The sequence below is a fragment of the Astatotilapia calliptera genome, chromosome 23 (genome assembly GCF_900246225.1).
Source record: "Astatotilapia calliptera chromosome 23, fAstCal1.2, whole genome shotgun sequence".
In the NCBI taxonomy this organism is placed as follows: Eukaryota; Metazoa; Chordata; class Actinopteri; order Cichliformes; family Cichlidae; genus Astatotilapia; species Astatotilapia calliptera.
The window spans coordinates 5,078,922-5,099,567 of NC_039323.1; the positions used below are offsets into that span (position 1 = coordinate 5,078,922).

Sequence of the window (20,646 nt, forward strand, 5' to 3'; positions counted from 1 at the left end):
AGAAGAGAAATGCCCTTTTCAATGATGAAGCTAAATGCAAAAGAAGTCCCATTCATGGGGCAGATCAGTCAAAAGAACAGTCAGAAACACACCCACGCAGCCTGTGAACATCTGTAGGTATAAAGAGTTTTCTTAAAACTAGTGCCTAATCTTTGGAAAATTTAAAAGAACCTCAGATTTCAATATTCTGAAAAAATATCTTTGTACATAGTTCTGCGTGTCTAGCCTTGTGCAGTAATGTGAAAAAGAAAATGATTGGAAATTTGTTGAAGCCCATTGTTCTCGCCATTTTTAAATCCATGCTTTCTCCACTTTTGGTCTTTTAAACTAAGAATTGAAGTTCAGTTCGATCTTGTATATTTGGAAAGATTTATGCATCTGTCATCCAGTTTGCAGCAATCAGGAAGTATAGATTACTATCACCATTTCCTCTATCTGACTTGTGAAACTGCAGTGTATAACACAGAGGTTTTCTCTGTCTTTGTGGTGTTTTTGTGTTATAGTAAATAGCCACACATACACTGTGAATGTGAACTATTCTCTTGAACATTAACAAACATATACACCCATATGCTGCACTGCACTTCTGACATAAAGATCCAACTTTCTCTCACCCCAACCGGTCGCAGCAGATGGCCGCCCCTCCCTGAGCCTGGTTCTGCCGGAGGTTTCTTCCTGTTAAAAGGGAGTTTTTTCTTCCCACTGTTGCCAAAGTGCTTGCTCATAGGGGGTCATATGATTGTTGGGTTTTTCTCTGTATCTATGAAGCGCCTTGAGGCGACTTATGTTGTGATTTGGCGCTATATAAATAAAATTGAATTGAATTGAAATTGAATTGAATTGAACTATAAATGACCCCTCAGTACAATGTCTGACTTCATCCGTTATACCAATACAAAGCTAGCATAATGTTTCCTCTTCACATGATTTCATTTATTTCTATATGTAGACAAGGAAAATGAGTTAGATGACGAAACTGCCTAAGAGCTACATAGACAAGGATAGATAAAGAACTCCATGTTTCTAAGAACACGATCCTCTGTAGTTGAGTGTTTACTGGGAGCAATTTAACTTTTCTAGTTAACATGCAAGCAAAGGTTTTTGAGTTTGGGCTGGAGCTCCAACACCACTTTCAAACCTACAGCCAACTTATAGTCACCATTTAACCTAACATGCATGTTTTGGGACTGTGAGAGGAAGCCGGATAACCTCAAAAGAAGACATGATGAGACACTATGAGCCAGTCAGTGGAGGTTTAGAACCCAGGATCTTCATGCAAGGTGACAGCGCCAACTATAGTGCATGCAGAAAGTATTCACAGTGCTCTATGTGTTCCAAATTTTCTCATGTTACAGCCTTATTCCAAAATAAATTAAATTCATTTTTTACCTCAGACATCTACACAGAATATCCCTTAATGACAAAGCGAAAAAAGTTTGTTTGAAATTCTTGCAAATTTATTTAAAAAACACACAAACAAGCAAAAGGGAAAATATGTACTTGAGTATTCTGTTAGTACTGTATTAATATAGGGTCCTCTAAAAAAATCTAAATTATCTCCATTTATGGAGCTAATAAAATTTGCTCAAAAAAACTGTTTGGGTCCTTTGCTGAACAAATTTTAAGCCAACAAGTACAGCTAAACAATGAACTACTGCTAAACAATGAATGTATGTTGTCAACCTCTGACCTGGGATGTTCTCTGGGAAGCATGTGCAGTTTACAACTGTCATACATACATTATAAACGCATGCACACAAAAACAAACACATATTTTATACATACATATATTCTCATTTATCCATATGTTTGTATAATGAAATATAAACACAGTGAGTAGCACAACAGTTTATTGCTGTTACAATCCAACATATCATCTTGGTTTCTCTCTTAAACTAATTCGAAATCTTAAAATCTGTTGATTTTAAGAGTAGTAAATGCAGTATATAACATTAAAATTAAAAAAATGGTATTCATTCTACATTTAAATGTAAGATTTTAAACTATGACTAAAATGAAACTACAGGTTTGCAAAGAAAAGGTTTGTAGCTGGAAGAAAAAAGGCAGCAGTGTGACCATTGCACCACCTTGCCACCCATCATTTTAATAGAATGAGTTCAAATATTCAAATCTCAGTTGTCATATAACTTTTTTTAAAGGCAGATTCAATACATGAATTACCACTTTCGATGATGATCTATGACAGAATCAATCCAGTCTCGTTTGTCAGATATCTTAATGTAACTGTAGAGCTTAAGGCCATCTAGCATTGAGTTACTACTGGCGGACACCACCCCGTATGCCTTTCCATCTTCACAGACTAATGGGCCACCAGAGTCTCCCTGGAAATACAAGAATAGTATGTAGTTATTGCAGCAAGTGAACACTATCATTATCATTACTGACCAAACTTTTTTAAGGTATAAAAGCTACTTACCGTGGATGGTCCAGTGGCACCCTCAGAGCAGTACTTATTTTCCTTAGCACAAATCTCATTCTCAGTCAGGGTTACATTGACTTCCAGGAGCACATCAGAGTCTTTACCGTTTCCCGTGTTTCCCCAACCAGGAACTACACACGATTTTGGCGCAAATCCATCATCACGGTCTGCAAGATCAATAGGTTTCACATTCTCGTTGAACACTGCCTTGGTGCTCAACTTCAGGAGCAAGGAGAGACAAAAATATTTGTTAAAATATTACAATATTACATATTTCTGACCCTTCCTTTTAATGCTGTTTGTTTTAGTTGAACATTATCTAAAGGTAATAACAAACAATAATAAGAAATTAAATTTGACTTGGAAGAAATAATAAAAATTTGACAACAAACCCCCCAAAATACTGTTGTTTCTTTTACCTTAAGAAGCATTATATCGTTGCTGTAAGAAACTGGATTATAGTCTTTGTGTGGAAATGCATTGGTCTCAGGCACCGACACATGCTGTACTCCATTATGGTTGTGGTAATCATGAAGTCCCAAAAAGACTTTATAGGACCTAAAATGAAATAAGTGCAATCACTTTTTGACAGTGTAAAAGAGAAGAGTGCTGGTCTGATGCTAACCAAATAAAAAAAATCAAAAAATGTTATGAGTACATTCATGAAACCGCCATGAAAGCTTTTATCCCAGTCCCCGAGTTTATGAGTAACATAAACCCAGCTTACTGCGATAACAAAATATACTGGACACTTAATTCTTTCTAGGTGAACATAAACTATGTTAAACTTACTTTGCATGGCAGTGGGCAGCAGTCAGCACAAAGTCCTCATTAACGAGGAAGCCATCACAGTGTTTGTTATGACCACCTAAGTTGTGCAGCTCCAAAAGCACCATATATGGTTTGCTATGTGGCACAACTTCACGGCCACCAATGATTTCTCCTGTATAAACTAGAAAGAAAAAAGTTATCAGATTCTGTATATCAAAATCTTTATCATGCAGTGTTTCAGTTCTGACTTTGGATATAAGTATGCACTAAGTAAACATACTTACCCTGATCTTGAAGAATCAACACGAATATAAGTACTACCAGGTTACAGTGGGTAAACATGGTAAGATCAAAGTCAGGGTGAGCTAATAAAGAGCAGTGGGACACTACACTGACAGATTCAATCTTTAAATGCTTTCTTATCACAGAAAGAGAAGGAGGAGTTTGTGTCATTTGCATATGTGAATGATGTGGCTGTATTCATAAACCATATTCACACAAGATCTCTCACCTCCAGAGCCTGATAGGTCATATTTTTATCTGGTATTATAGCTGGTTGTTGTACAGTCTTACCTTACAATATAAAGCACCTTGAGGCATCTGTTTTTGTAATTATGATTTTTGCTGTAATTGACACTATATAAATAAGACTGAATTGAATTCAATTGAATTCAGTTTAATTGAAAACAGTATTAGTGACCAGCACTTCCTAGAACAATCCATTTCACTGGAGGAATGGCTAAAAAACTATCAATGGGCAGGTGAACAACAAACAAGTCCACTAGAGGCCTGTGTGTTTTCAACATACCCAGAGTATCTTTCCATGATCACTTTTCGTAATACTGGCAATCAGCATAGGTAGTTACACAAAGTTAACCCTAGGTTTCCTCTGCATGAAAAGAGTGGCATTGGCAGCAACTCACAGAAGTTTACTTGACTTTTCAAAGGAAGATTAAATTGTGCTATGGAAAAAGAAATGAATAGATTAAACAAGCAATACAAAATGAAAGCATCACAGCAGTGAGTGTAAAAGGAACTGCACAGTAGTGTTAAAAGTGTGCATATTGAGTGCTTTTGTCATTATTAATGTAATGGTAATATCTCTGTTCTATTCCTAAAGTTTAGAAAAATGGAAAAAGGTAAAAATGCAGATTCGCTGCATTAACAGACTTACCAAAATTACAGCTCTATCATTAAGACAAGGGAAAATCAGATGGGTTATTTTTAAACATTTTGTTAACTAATTGCTAAAAATTTAAATGGGTGTGTACTATATAACGGCATCTATACGTCCAGAATTGCTGTGCGTTGCTGATATCTATATCACTAAAGCACTTCTGGATGGATGCAAACTGCATTTCGTTGCCCTGTACCTGTGCATGTGCAATGACAATAAAGTTGAATTCTGAATTCTATTCTATACAACCCCCAATTTCCAAAAATATCAATGATTACATGAAAAGCTGTGTGAAAAGGACAAAGCTGAAAATCAGTAGTGACCGACTGTGATCTCAGGTGGCAAAGCATTAAGATCAGGCATAATTCTGTTGTGGAAATCATATTGTGGAATACTTCAAGAAATCAGAAGAAAACACTGTTCATAGACAGAAAAAGAGATGCAATTTTTAAATCCAAGTTCCCACAGTTTTGGGGTTTGTTTGTTTTTTCCTGTTAATGAGTCAGTTGAAGTTCACTTTTTTTCTCAGTCTTGCGTATTTCTCTGTCTTAGTTACACATATTGAAATGTTCTTCTGTAATCTTTTATTTTTTTTTGCAGTTATCAGGAAGCATAGATTACTATCACTTTTTCCGCTGACTTCTCTACTCAACATTGCTCAATGTTTATGGCTTGCTTTACAGCCACAAAGACCTCACTAGACATATGATTTTCTGCTCAAAACCAGTATTGCATGGGTTTTGGTTTATCTCAGCGGTTGAGCAGGTGACCACATGCCACAAGGCCAAATGTAGAAACCTACATTCACTAGCCAAAGTACATCAACTCATTTTACTTTTGCAGATTTCTGGTCAGAATCTGTTTGTTTGTTGTTGTTTTTTAATAATGTACCCAAATGCTGACTATGCTAAATCAGCTTTATAAGTATATATTTATCCATATTTGTTTTGTGGCTTCTTTTCTTCTTTACATCTCTGCTGTATTCAACCAGTGGCATACAAGACTTCCAGACTTCCAAAAACATTATAGAAAAATGGCATAAAGCTGTAGGATCTACCAACATATCTAATAGGAAATTAAAATGTTTTGTTCATTAGAATGAGATTTGTGGCTGACTCTTGCTTGCATGCAGTTTTGATGTTCTTATACGGTGCTCATATTTAATTTAATTAATTCAGTTTTATATAGACTGAAGTCGTTCCTTAATTTATTTATTGTTTACTGTTCGGTATTTTGAAGGCAAACCTGATGACATGCAATCGGTGTAGGCTGCAATAAGTGGTGCACATGGCTTCAAAAAGCATATCAGCAAACACTGCAGGAACACTGCAGGAAAAAAGATATGTAGTTAATGAGACATTTAGTACACAGATCCATATATATGATAACAGATTAACAAGAACTGGCAGCTGACACTCATTTCACTACAGTCCTTTCAGCAAGAAAGGTCAAAAGTACTAGAGAACATTAAAAGTTCTCTGCATCAAGATGACTTTGATTCTTTCAGCTTCATGTTGAAAGATTAAAATTCCTTATTTGAAATTCCTATTAAAGGTTACATTGTTCACCTCACATATGTTAGTGCTTATATTTTTAACAGGATTCTCAGATAACATGAGTAAACCAGTGGCAGACTGTTCATCAAGAGCACCTGGACATTTCTTGATGGGCTGAGTCTTATTTTTATCTGCTGTGAGCAGTCAACATCTCGGTGAAAACGTAGCGATCGGGAATGAATTGGCAGCCCATTTCAGAATCCATAATGCAGGAAAAAACTCTGTCACTGCCACTGTCCCTGGTTTGAGTGTACCAAAGAAATACGTAGAGCTGCCCAGTTTGGGATAGAGTCACATTCTCTAGTGCAAGCCCACATGTTAACATAGCTCAAAATATAATGAAAAACATGTTATTATAACAAATGACATGACTTAAACCTTTGGAAATGACACCAGATGCTATTGTGGGCTGTTAGCGCAATATACTGTGATTTATACCTAAGCTTATATAGTTTTTTGACGCATTAACTATCAACTTAAATACAGTTTGAGCATCAGTCTTGTGTGTCTGTCTTGGCGACATGTGCTGAAATGTTCTTCCGTCTGGCATCCTGTTTATAAGATGAAGTTTAGATTACTGTTATAAACTGTGTCCCCTGTCTGATGTTGTAAAATTGCTGTGAGATATCTCTCAGTTTTGAGTTTTTTTTTAATCATGCACCAAAAGCATTCAACAGTTGCAACTTTTATATATTAGATTTATAATTCAAATTGTTAGGGTGTTGTTACAAATGTCATTGGGAGAGTGCAGCACCTGAATCTAATGCTGGATTACATAAACATCTACAGTATAGCTATGGTTCAGAAGTTTATATGCTTACATGCTTACACTCACTGTTTCAAATAGATAAATGTAAAACACAGCAAAAACTAAAGCTCTAAGCAGCAGCACTAAGTCCTGTCGCTCTTAAATCTATTTTTCACCTGTTCAGCAGGAGCAGAGCATTTGGGGAGTTCCCCGGTGCTGCAGTGGTCATGTCAGTGGGGGGATCCACGGGTTTCTCTGTGACTTTCACATTCCTGTGGCGGCTTGCTAGGTGCTTGCTCAGATTTGAAGTTTACTTTTTCTTCCCACAGTAGGGACACTAATGTTCTTGTCACTTTTTACGGAGTAAAAATTGAAGGAATGTCAGTAGTTCCATGCTTTTAACACTACATGGTTGTACTCTGTCACACACTCCATATTATCCGTTGTTGATCTACATACGTCTGTTGCAGCCACGGACATTGCACGCACATCATTGTCATGAGACACTCTCACAGTAACACAGCATGCTTACGGGACCTCCGCCTCTCTGGGAACATCTCAGACCACAAATATCCTGAGCCAGACTGGGACCTGTCCAGAGTGCAGCCCTATTACATCTAACAAACACTAATATTACTAAGGTAATATGATCTTCACAATAGTTGATAGCCATGTAGTCAATGCTGTTATAGGTACCCATGTACTGTACAATATGCACAGATAGATACCTTCTTATGGTGGAGAGAGACCTCTTGTGGACACTTTAGAGTGTTTATGATAGCTCTGGCTGTTCTGGGAGATGTTCTAATTTCTTATTTAGCACTTTTCTACTTTTCATACTCATACACTTTCATACTCCAATGAATGCATCTACAAGCAAATTGGTATTAATATCTTGTCCTAAGGATATTTTGCATACTGAATGGAGCAGGCAGGGTTCAAACCACCAACCTTCCAATTAGTAGATGAGCTGCTATACCTTCCAAGCTTCAGCCACATATAGTGCAACACTATATGTAACAGATAATAATGAATCGTAAAAGGGATAGTTGTGAGTTGTCCACTGAAGTTAACTTTTATTATTTTCTAACCCCAACATTCATTTAGTGTGGCATAGATAGATGAAACGCAATATGATTTCAAATTCACTTGATATGCTAAGCTGTGCTTTGCTACTATGCTGTGTATGTTGGCTACAGCAAGATAGACTGACCATAGAGGGAGTCATAGAAAAGGGAGTTGGTGACCTGAACACATCCAATCCTACCCAATACCCAACTTGGATGGGAAGCTGCCATCAGGGATGATGCCGTCATTCACCTCCTACATCGTTCCCTTGCTCACCTGGAGACCCCTGGAAGCACTGTGAGAATCATGTTCTTTGATTTTTCCAGTGCCTTCAACACTATTCTTCCCTCGGTCCTGAAAGACAAGCTGGAGAACTCTGGAGTGGACCATCACCTCACTACCTGGATTTTGGACTACCTCACAGACCGACCACAGTATATGAGGACTCAGGGCTGTGTGTCGGACAGGGTCGTCTGCAGTACGGGGGCCCCGCAGGGAACGGTTCTGGCTTCGTTCCTCTTCACCATCTACACTGCAGACTTCTCCCACTACTCCACCCAGTGCTTCCTGCAGAAGTTCTCTGATGACTCTGCAATAGTCGGCCTCATCACTGATGGGGACGACAAGGAGTACAGAGGACTGACCCAAGACTTTGTGGACTGGTGCCAGCTGAACTACCTCCAGATCAACGCCAGTAAAACCAACGAGCTGGTGGTAGACTTCCGCAGGCACAAAAATCCTCCACTGCAACCACTGAACATCCAAGGTATGGACATTGAGGCTGTGGACAGCTACAGGTACCTTGGTGTTCATCTGAACAACAAACAACAACCCAGTGGAGGTGGTGAGTGACAGGAGAATGGTGGCTAAGCTGTCATCCCTGATGGACAACATCTCCCACCCCAGTGCGCCCCCACCCTGGGGCGTCAGTGCGCCCCAGGGTGGCTGTGGCTACAATGTAGCTTGCCATCACCAGTGTGTGAATGTGTGTGTGAATGGGTGGATGACTGGATGTGTAAAGCACTTTGGGGTCCTTAGGGACTAGTCAAGCGCTATATAAATACAGGCCATTTACCATTTTATTTTTACCCCATGCAGGAGACTGTGAGAGCACTAAGCAGCTCCTTCAGTGGCAGGCTGCGGCACCCACCGTGTGGGACGGAGAGATTTCGCAGGTCTTTCCTCCCCACTGCTGTCAGACTCCACAACAAAGACTCCAACTGATCTAACACACACATCCACACATGTGCAATAACACTAAGTGCAATACTCTTTTTCTGACAAAGTTGTATTTTTACTCAGTTGTATATAGCATTTGCATTCTATTTTTATCCTATTGTATATTTTATTCTATTTATTCTACTGTATATAGTATTTTATTTTATTCTATTCTGTACAGTTGTGTACAGTATGTTATTCTTATTGTATTCTAATTTTGCTATATAACTTTTGCACTGTTCACTTCCTGCTGTGACAAAACAAATTTCCCACGTGTGGGACTAATAAAGGTTATCTTATCTTATCTTATCTTATCTTAAGCATTTTGTAGTACCTATGCTGAACGCACTGGAAACCCAAGCTGTGCCTGACAGGTTTGTGTGATCCGCGGTGTAGCCAGCATGTTAATACATGCAGTGTATATGTCTGTGTACAGCACAATTGTGACAAAGACAGGCAGATTCAGTGGCTGATGCATTTGCTTCTTTGTGTGCTGACTGTTCTTTCTGCAGAAGCTTAATAAACATAGACTAATGTCTTGTTAGGAGACTCAGTCAGTGTAAGTGAAATTAGCCATTTAATTGACTAATGATTAGATAAACCAGGCATATTATAAAGTACTCGTACTTCAGGTTCACTAAAAGAAAACATGTCTAAAGCTTTTTATACAGATGTCCACTTTTAAGAAGACCACTGTTGTAGAGACAGACAATCCATTCACACCTGCAGCCAATGTAAAGTCAATGAGAATCGATATGGGAACCAAAACAATAAGTAATATCGATAATGAAATCAGAATTTCTAAATTCTAATTAATTCATAATTCTAATGTATTTCCTGTAGTTTTATGCCATTAATATGACATAATGATATAAGACTGGCTGATGGATGATGAAAAGAAGTCAGTTGGAATAACATAAAAACAGTGAAAATGCAAAATTTTAATAACATCTGTCAAACAAATCATCCTGAATCTAAAAGAAACAAGAATCTTTAAAGTACAGGCCTTTTTAAAAACAAAACAAATCAGGTAATGCAGTATCTAACATCAGCATCTCATTTAATAAACAGCATTGAGTATATAGTAAAAGTTCAGATTCTACTTAACTGTAACTAATGTGCAACTTAATGTATGTTTGTTTTGTGTTGTTGTTTTTTTTTAAGTTTGTTTTTTTTTTAAGTTTTTTTGATGCATATCTACCAAAACAACTCACTTATCTAATTTTAACGCAGTATCGCATCACTTCTTTTTCAAGCTAAACCCAAGCACAAATTCTAATACTGGGGTTTGATCAGCTAAATTTTACATGGTTTATTTTATCTTAATTATGTTTCATAATGCAGTCAATCCAGTCTCGGTTGTCAGGTATCTTAGTGTAACTATAAATTGCTGATTTATCTGGGTTTAGCTTGCTGGCGGACACCACCCCGTATGCCTTTCCATCTTCACAGACTAATGGGCCACCAGAGTCTCCCTGGAAATACAAGCATACAATACATTATGTAGTTACTGGACCATAACTAAGTGTAATCACAACAGTAAGCTGATTATCATTATTTACCAAACTTGTTAATTAATAAATTAATTTATTTATAGTAAAGGTTTAATAAAAAACACTTACATGACCTGGGCCACCCTTGTCCTTTGAGCAGTACTTATTTTCCTTAACACACATCTCATTTTCAACCAGGGTTACATTGACTTCCAAAAGTTTGAGAGATGGGTGTTTGTTGTTTTCTGTACTTCCCCAACCAGAGACTATGCATGATTTTGGCAGCGATCTATCATCACGGTCTGCGAGATCAATAGGTTTCACATTCTTGTTTAACACTGCCTTGGTACTCAACTTCAGGAACAAAGAGAGATAAAAATGTTATTTAATGCTGTTTTGTTCAATTGAACAAAAATGATAAGAAACCACATTTAGGATGATAACACTGTAAAGTCTGTTATTAAATATTATTTTCGTTTATTTTACCTTCAGAAGCATTATGTCATTTTTGAATTCAGCTTGATCATAGCCTTTCTGTGGAAATGCATTTTCCCCAGGCACATTCACATGCTGTACGTCATTCTGCTTGTTGTAATTATGAAGTCCCAGAAAGACTCTGTAGGACCTGAAATAAAATAAGTGCAAACAATTTTCAGACATTTAAGTTAGCTGTCCCCAACCCCCAGGCCAGTCGTTTAGTACCGGGCCAGGAGAGTTGAGGCTTGGGTGTGAAAATTCATGTCTGTTTGTTTTTTTGTTTTTATCATTAACTTGGTTTCCCTGGGTCTTTTCAAATGTGTTATGAATATATATATATATATATATATATATATATTTTTTTTTTTTTTTTTTTTTTTTGGTACTGGTTCTGGTTCTGGTTTTATTTTGTTGTATTTATCAGCAACACCTTAAAGGCCGGTCCGTGAAAATATTGTCGGACATAAACCGGTCCGTGGATCAAAAAAGGTTGGGGACCGCTGATTTAAGTGATACAATATACAACAAAAGAAATGTTTTTCAATACTAATTTATGACCAAACTTATGAAGCCACCATGAAACAAAGATCTCAGTCTCAGAGAGTAACTTAAGCTTGGTGTTTGGATAAGACAATTTATCGGTTCACATAATTCCCTTTAGGTAAACATAAACTGTTAAACTTACTCAGCTTGGCAGTGGGCAGCAGTCACCACAAAATGCTCATTCACAAGGAAGCCATCACAGTGGGCTTTCTGACCACCTGGTCTGTGCATCTCCAAAAGCACCATGTATGGCCTGCTGTGTGCCACGGCCTCATGGCCACCGATGATTTCTCCAGTGTGAACTGCGTGAGTGGGAGCAGGATGGGGGGTTGTGTCATATTCTATTAAATCAAAATCTTAACCTTGCACGGTCTCAGTTTTGACATCATTTATAATGTCACCATGCATGACATCACATATGCACTATGAAAAGAGACTTACCTTTATCATGAAGAGTCAGTACAACTATCAGTACTGCCAGGTTAAAGTGAGTAAACATGATGAGATCAAAGTCAGGCTGAGCTACTGAAGAGCAGTGGGTAACTTCACTGGCAGGTTCAGCCTTTAAATACCTCCTCGTAACAGCGAGAGAAGTTGCGTTATTTGCATATTCAAATGATGTGGCTGTGAACCACATTCATAACTTTATCAGACTCTCCAGAGCTTTATTTTATTCTATTTCAGTTGAATTGTATGCATTGCTTTAAAGATTTCTTTTAGCACTTTCCTGAAGGACTGATAAAACTAAAATATGTTTCACTGAAAAATAAAATGAAACTTAAAGAAAATACTATATTGATCATTCGTTTCTTGGACTGTTATTATTGTGGCACAGACAGTTATTTTATTTGCTTTAAAATGTTCTGTCAGAAAACAGCACAATAACCATCACTACCAACATTAATACTGAAGGGAGTTTATAGGAGGAATTCTGGAGCCATAGAACAAAAATATTGTTACAATAATGATGGCCTTACCAGGAAAAAGAAATACTGAGCTGCTATGTGAAAAGTTTGTATGTTGAATCAAGTGTTTGTATGTTGGATTTTATTTCAAGGTCCTGTACACAGGGAGAAAGCCAGCCTTCCCATGGCATGTAAGTCTGCAATTTCAATACCCCACAGCTGATGCAAGACAAAACTAAATTAATGTTTATGACAATGTGGTAAAAAGCATATAAATGATGAGGAGTGATCACCTTACAGAAGTCTTGGATACAGTATAAAATATAAATGACTGGTGATTATACAGACTACTGGCATTAGAAACAACCTAACCTGCAAATTTAAAACAAGTCCTTGCTTTCTGTCATGATAAACGATTACACATTACAGGTGGAAAAAACAGCTAGCAGCTTTTAAAGGCACTGTTGAGTTTAGATATAAGCATAATGATTGTGTCAAAAACTGAATCTGGTCGAGTAGAAAAACATCAGCCTTGTGCTCCAGTGTAGTTATTTTGGAAAGAAATAATAGTTTCTTAATCATTTAAATAAGTGAAAAAATAAGTGAAAAAAAATAAAAATAAAAATAGAAGAGATCGTTTTCTGGTGATAAAGCAACATGACAGGGAAAATAAAACAAGTAATGATGTAAAATGGCAGGAGTGCTGATGATATCAGGCAAGGTCAGGCAAGGCAACATATTTTTCATTTAATTATGCTGTCTGATGTTTTAACCAGGATAGAAGATAAAAAATCTGCACATGTGCACCAATGCATATGACTTCAAGAAAGCATTTCTGCAAACACTCTGATGGTAAGAGATATGCTATGAACTTGTGGTACACAGATCCACCAACATATATGATAAGGGATTAACGGGAAATCATACAGTACATTCAGAATTATTATGGTGGCAGCTGATGCTTATTTTACAGCACTTTATTAGCAGCCAGTATAAATTAGAATTAAAAATGTGATAGAACAATAAAACTACACTGTATTAAGATGGAGCTTTTGTTGGGGCTGTTATGCTAGCATGTGCTGTTCTCATTAACATGATGCAAACAGCACACCCTTTGTTAAAATTCAGTCTGAGCTCATATATGTTTTATGTTGTTTTAACACACAAAAGTTGATGCACTCAGTTCTTGAACACCCTGTTTTTCTTGACCTACTTCTTTAAAAATATTCAATGTCTGTGTTCAATACTGTTTATTTACTTAAATTTAAGTATTGAAAAGAAAAAAGTTACACACGTGTTTACTTCTCGCTTTAGGTTGCTTTAAGACAACAGGCCAAGTTCCAAAAGTACTTTCTTTCTCTAATAGGAGACACAAAATTGTATTTATTGTTTACTTATTTGCATGAAAAGTTTTCATTCACCTTATATATTTTCTCAGTCCACAAGTCAATTGACTGTCACCTCGTTTCTCAGTTTTCTTAGTAGCACACGTGGAAATGTTCTTGCATCTGTCATCCTGTTTGCAGTTACTAGGAAGTATAGATTACTATCACCATTTGCTCTGTCTGACTTGCGAAGCTGTAGTATATCACCCAAAGGTTTTTCTCCATTTTTGTGATGTGAAAGGACACATACACACTTATTTTACCGTCATTACGAAACCGCTATGCAAATGAAGCTCCTCAGTGCAACTGTTTTACTGTTTTCTGGCCAGAAACTATTTTTATAATGCATACATCTGCTGATTATGGTAAACCACCTTGATAAATAATATGTATACATTTTTTTCTTTGTTATCACCTTTAGTTTGATATAGGGACTGACCAGTGGCATACAGCTCTAAGTGTAACCTGACTTGCTAACTTGAATCCAGATCATATTAGCGTTTTCATGGGGTATACATTGCAAGAATGCACGTGTCTTCAAGCATCTCTGCAAACATTACTCTGCAGATCAATATATGATAACAGATTGACAGGAAGCTATGCACAGAATGATTAGTGTGATGGTTGACGGTGAGAATAAGAAAATACAGAAGAGAACATTAAATGTTCTTCTTGTGCTGATTACCATTAAATAATATCGATAGAAAAGCGTATTATGTTGTTCTGATTATTATTAGGTAATGCTAATTCTCACACTCTATTGAAAACTCTATCATTAGTAGCTGAGTTTTTGATATTTTCAGCTGGTTTATTTCAGCCAAAATGCTGTTAGAGGCTATGCGTCTCACCTGATACTTGTATTCTCAACAGTATTGTTGAACATTACTAGTAAAGTGGAAGACTGACTATGGAAAGCACTGAAGCATTATCTGATGGTCTGAAGGTCATTATGACCTGCTTTAAATTGTCAGGTTATCAGTAATATTATGACAATCAGTAATAAGCTGACAGCTCTTTCAGAATTCATACATCAGGTAAAATTCTCTCAGTCTTGTCATTCCCTCAGCAACACATGTAGCATTGCACCTCGAGGCGACTGTTGTTGTGATTTTGTGATATATAACTGTAAGTGAATTGAATTTAGATGAATTGTGCTGTTCCTGTAACATCTGGACAAAAGAGATGTATAATCAGCAAAAAATAAGGGGTAGACAAAAGAGTTGGAGAACAAAAAGACACCCACCATAGAGGTAAAATGCTAAAATAAACCACATGTTCTGTAAATATGTGTTTATTTTTTTATTATTATTTTGTTGTTTCAGCAACATTACATTTAAAAACTGTACTTTTGAGTTAAAATATATATTTATAATTTTAATAAATGACAAATTAAAAAGGCAAGAACATGAACATAGTTACAGCATTTTCAGCAAGGCATTTACTGTCATGAAGTCTATTTCCCACTGTATAATTCATCACTGTAAGTTTTAATATCATCAGAAATGATCAGACAAAAGAGGGTTTTCAGGAAGTACTGTTAAATGTTCAGTTTCTATGCCATATGTTATAACCAGAGTCAGAGTGTGATTAAAGAGGTGGGTGGGTGGGTTTTACATTTTGAAAGCAGCTAATTGAGTCCAATAACAGATGAAATGCCGTGCTGATGCTGTCATTTTAGTATCTACATGGATGGTGAAAACCCCCCACAGTAATTATTTTTATCTGAGCTGAGCACTAAATCAGATAAAAAGTCTGACGAATCAGACAGAAACTTTGTTTAAGGCCAAGGAGGACGATAAATAACAACAAATAAAACTGTTTTTTGAGTTTTCCAGCTAAGATGGACAGAGCTAACTGTCATGCTTTCAAATAAAGTAAAACTGCCTGTGTTTCCAGAATTTTGACTATTAATATAACTCGAGGGTGCTGATTCATTTAAACAAAGATAATCATCCTGCTATAACCAGGTTTCAGAAAGGGACAGTAAATCAATTTGTTGATGAATTACTAATTAATGTACTAAGAGGGACCTAATGAGAGCTCATGAGAGACCTAATGTTTAATGATGTACAATTCACCATTTTACTGTTTGGAGCAGTTGTGCATACTATAGCATTCTTTCTTTGTGATTTTTTTTATATTAAATTCCTTTTTTTGCTGATTTGTAGTTTGATTTTTGTTGTTTGGGAGCTGACACTGTCTCTAAGGGGATGGGGTTTTGGGGGGACAACAGGAAGAGAGAAGCTACAGAGAGAGATGTGAAACTGCAGCTCTGCTTCCTGGTCCCAACTCTGGATAGTCATGTTTTGCAGGGTTTAATAAATTTGTTGAGATTTCTAGAAATGAGAGCTGAGAGCTCCATCCAAAGTGGGGAAAAACACTATTATATTACAAAGCATCAAAGCATCTACAAAAGAAACATTTATATATTCTTTTGAATACATTTTCCAGACAAATATGAAAAGAACATGAAAAACATCTCTCAGTTAAAGATTAGAATCTGTTATCAGAAAACCTATTTGGGGCCTCAATCTTCCAGCAGAACTAGATTCTTAGAGGGGTAGAGAGAGAGCCAGAGATGAATTATAAGTAATAATTAAATGCAGAGAATTGTATAAATACATAGTGAGTGAAAAGGGTGACTGAATAAGAAACAGTCAGTGAATCCCCCGGCAGCCTATACCTATTGCAGCATAACTAAGGGAGGATTCAGGGTCACCTGATCCAGCCCTAATTTAAAAATGCTTTATCAAAAATGAAAGTTTTAAGCCTAATCTTAAAAGTATATAGGGTGTCTGTCTCCAGAATCCAAACTGGAAGCTGTTTCCACAGAAGAGAGGCCTGAACCTCCTTCTGTGTGAGGAGCGGGATTTTATTCTGAATTTAACAAAGAAGAGATCTGCTCTGTCTTTCTAGTCCCCATCAGCACTCTTGCTGCAGCATTTTGGGTTAACTTAAGGCTTTTCGGGGAGTTTTTAGGACATCCTGACAATGATGATCTCCTAAATCAGTGAGACGCCATTTCCTCTCCAGCTTAGTTCCTGCTTAACCCTTTAAAATCCGAACCATGAAATAACTGTCAGAAATCTTAAATTTTTTGATAACGGAGTGTTTGTTGAACCTTTAGACAAAATATATAAAAAATAAATACATTTTTAATCTGCATATATGAGTTTTAATTTGTATCACATTTGCTTCATATTTTTGCAGTTTAGTCATTAAAAATGTTTTCATGCAATTTATATCATTTTTTGAGGGTAAAAAAAGTCATGCTCATGACATAGAAGTCTCAAATTCTCACAAAACACATGGATCAAATAAGATATGCTTGGCTTAAAGGCTTAAAGTGCATGTTTTACAGTTAGAGCACAGAGGCAGGTACTTCTGATTTGAGGCTCTCTTTTTCAGAGGAGCTATAGTGTCAAGAGTTGTACGAATTGAAGAAGTACAACTATTAACACATATCGGCATTGTTACATGTACCTCTGTATATAATGGCCTGTGGTGGTACAATGTCTGTATGAAAAAACACCTAGAGTAAATCTAGGCTCATAAAAAAGACAAATGAAATCAAATAAAAATAAATCAATTTAAAAAGCATAGAGTTAATGCTGAAGCTACATATAAACACAAAAACCAAAGTTTCTCCCCAGTTACATGTAAGTCCAACAACATGCTTTTATAACCAAGTGAATTTACTATACTGTGCCAAAAGGGTCAGTGAGACTGCCAAGCGGATATTAATACATATATACACAATCAGATACTCGGTTCAGCTTCTTTTTATATGTTATAACGTTTCTCTTCTCTGCAGCTGGTCAATTGACCAATAACAGCACATGCAAGACTGGCCATCTGTCTCCAGTGAAAATCAAAACTAAGGCTCTGACAATGAAAGACAAACTAAGACTTTCAGTAACAACTAGAAAACTTAAAACAACCTGACAGACAACCACAGACAATGAAATATAATGCACACCAATATTCTACAGAGTAACCAGTTTAGTCCACACTTGTTTACACTATTTCCTATTCTCACACACTATTAGAACATCATGACATTATTATAATACAATTTGTTATATAAAATGCTTTTTAATATAAATTAACCAAATAACCTCAGCAACATACGTTGTTCAGGTCATTTAAAAAATCTAGCAAGATTTAGGAGATTTAATGTAAGGTTTAAAGTTTCAGTGTATAAAATGCCACTTGCTGAGCAGTCCTTAACTTTGTAAAATAATCTTTCATCATCTTCTCATGCCCTCTCTCTCTTATCGTTCTCTGTTTCTGAGAATAGGTTTACCTCACATTCACAATATTTCTTTCTCTTTTTCTTTTACTTATCTCTGTGGGAAATATAGCTTATGTAAACTTATCTCCCACAAAGGTTGTGAAACTGCACAAAAACAGTTTGTGTGCATGGTGATATTTATTGTGTTTTTTGAAACATTGCTGTTGAGTTTACCTGCCATTTTAAAACCACAACTACTCTCCTGACATTTGCATATATGAATGTACAACAGTTGTTATAAGGGAAAAATTAGATTTAAATGAAGGTGTAAAAGATGTTTGTTTTTGTTTGGATTTATCTACTTTTTTATTTAAGTTTGTTCCAGGTTTTCTGTACCTTTGTATTGCTTGGTCACAAGTATATAAAAATACTCTTGCTAGATATTTCGCATCTAAATGTTACTTTCATGCATACAACACACCTAAACATTGCTGCATATCCAAAGCATCTGCTGCCAGTGTCAAAGGGCCATGCATCACACGACAACAGAGGAGACTATTCAACACATTTTAAGGCACCAACTACATGCTGACTATACGTGCAATTTTGCTTAGTGGTGTCCCCCACTGATGTCATTGTCGCTTGAATATTTATACCTATGCTCAACAGCCAATGTCCAAACATAGTGTTCTGCAATCTTTTCGACCTTAAGCTATTGAAGGGTCTTTAAACAATCATCATAATGTTCCTGTTATAAGAATTTGTCCTATAACAAGACTAAACGGTGTAATAAATAGGAAGAATGAGATATGCCAACCCGTTCTCACTCCCAAAGCGTAACATTTTACGCTAGGTGACAAATCGTCACCATATTACGTTTTCGGCTACCCACCACGTTCCTAAATGACGACCTCGGAAAAAGAGGAAATATGAGAACCATCTGGACTGAACCTACACATGTTCGCTCTTTTTCTTCAAATCGCTTAGAAACACGCTATTTAACATCTGTGGCGGAGGCGTGGCCCCGGGCGCAGCTGCAGGGGAGGAGTGGAGCGGAAGGCTCATCAGGGCGGCGCTGCGAGGCCGGTAAGAACAGCTGATGTTGGTTATGGACTGATGATGGTTTCCCTCCCCTGTGTTATAGTGAGACGGAGAGGAGCGGGAGAGGAGAAAGAGAGACACACATCAGCTGGGATGCACAGCTGTCATTCTGTGCGATAGTATCAGTGTGTGAAAGTGTAAATAAATGTGGAACTTGGCGATAAAGACCTGTGTGTGCGTGTACCTGTGCCTAGTATATTCCACAAGTGGTGCCGAAACCCAGGAAAGTGCCGGTGGGGAAATGTCCGACCCACAGGCCGCGCCACCCGCCCAGCCTCTGCAATTCTTGGCGCAGATGCTGGCGGAGATGGCGACGATGAGCCGGGATCAGGCGGCCGACCAGCGTGCCCACCTGGCCGCGCTGCGGGAGCAGACGGACCGGCAGACGCAAGTTCTGGAGCGGCTGGTCGGGGCCGCTGCCACGCCGAAGCCCTCGCCACTGTCGGTGGCGGTGCCCCGGATGGGGGACGGGGACGACCCACAGGTTTTTTTGGAGACCTTCCGTGCCACGGCGGAGGCTTGCCAATGGCCGCGGGAGGAGTGGGCTCCGCGGCTGCTCCCCCTGCTGTCCGGGGAGGCACAAACAGCGGCCCTGAGTCTGCCTCCGGCGTCGAGGAGCAGCTTCGCGGACGTGAGCCGGGCGGTGGTGGACAGGCTAGGGCTCACCGCCGAAGACCACCGCCGGCGGTTCCGGGCCTGTCGGCTGGCTACAACGGACCGACCATTCGCCTGGGCCCGGCAGCTGCGCGACGCGGCGGTACGCTGGCTGCAACCGGGAACATCGGAGGGGGAGACGAAGCTGGTGGACAAGGTGGTGCTGGAGCAGTTCACGGAGGGATTGCCAGCGGAGACGGCGAGATGGGTCCGGTGCCACCGGCCCGCAAGCTTGGAGGTAGCGGTGACGCTGGCGGAGGACCACCTTGCCGCTGGAGCAGGGGAACCCGGGGACGCCGGACGGAGGCCGAACAAACAGGCCCCGGTGCCGGCCCCGAGGCGCCGTGTGCCGGCACCAGGGCAGGCAGAGCGGCTGCCGGCGCTGAGCCCCACTAACCCTTTCGCGGCGTTGGTGCCGTCCAGGGCAGCCGAGCCAAGTGGAGCCGCCCCCGAGCCACGGAGAGCAGCACAGACGCCGGGGCCGGAGTGTTGGAAGTGCGGGCAGCCGGGGCACCTGAGGAGGGATTGTCCGCTTATGGAAGTGGGGCAGGTGTTTCGTGTTGCTGGCGCCCCAGCACCCTCCCCCGGTCCAGGAGGGACATACAGTATTCCGGTAAGGACTCGAGGGGGTATACGCCAGGCGTTGGTGGACACGGGCTGCACGCAGACCCTCGTACACCAAAGCTTGGTTCGCCCCGGGGCATTGCTGGAGGCAGAATGGGTGGAGGTGAGGTGTGTGCATGGTGACGTTCACAGGTATCCCATAGTGCCGCTGTTATTAAAGTATAAGGGCAAAACGCATAGAGTAACGGCGGCGGTTAGCCCGCGCCTGTCGCACCCCCTGATTCTGGGTACCAATTGGCCGGGGTTTCATCA

The 20,646-nt window shown here is 38.8% G+C and overlaps 1 protein-coding gene across 3 annotated transcripts; it reads right to left on the reverse strand.

The window, feature by feature from the left end:
* Window positions 1–1,519: 1,519 nt before the first annotated feature.
* LOC113016785 (granzyme B-like) lies at window positions 1,520–12,128 on the reverse strand. Of its 3 annotated transcripts, XM_026159916.1 has the most exons (6): window positions 11,933–11,997; window positions 11,634–11,793; window positions 10,958–11,096; window positions 10,601–10,825; window positions 10,403–10,453; window positions 1,520–2,291 (listed from the first exon to the last, which is right to left on the reverse strand). In XM_026159916.1, exons 1-6 carry the CDS (start codon window positions 11,988–11,990, stop codon window positions 2,178–2,180), a joined length of 747 nt encoding a protein of 248 aa, XP_026015701.1. In that variant the 5' UTR covers window positions 11,991–11,997; the 3' UTR covers window positions 1,520–2,177. The 3 variants fall into 3 exon arrangements, with proteins under 3 accessions (XP_026015701.1, XP_026015700.1, XP_026015699.1); XM_026159915.1 differs by lacking the exons at window positions 10,403–10,453; window positions 10,601–10,825; window positions 10,958–11,096; window positions 11,634–11,793; window positions 11,933–11,997 and adding exons at window positions 2,438–2,659; window positions 2,860–2,998; window positions 3,233–3,392; window positions 3,496–3,670 and having other exon boundaries at window positions 1,520–2,342; XM_026159914.1 differs by lacking the exon at window positions 1,520–2,291 and having other exon boundaries at window positions 10,036–10,453; window positions 11,933–12,128.
* Between the last annotated feature and the right edge of the window lie 8,518 nt (window positions 12,129–20,646).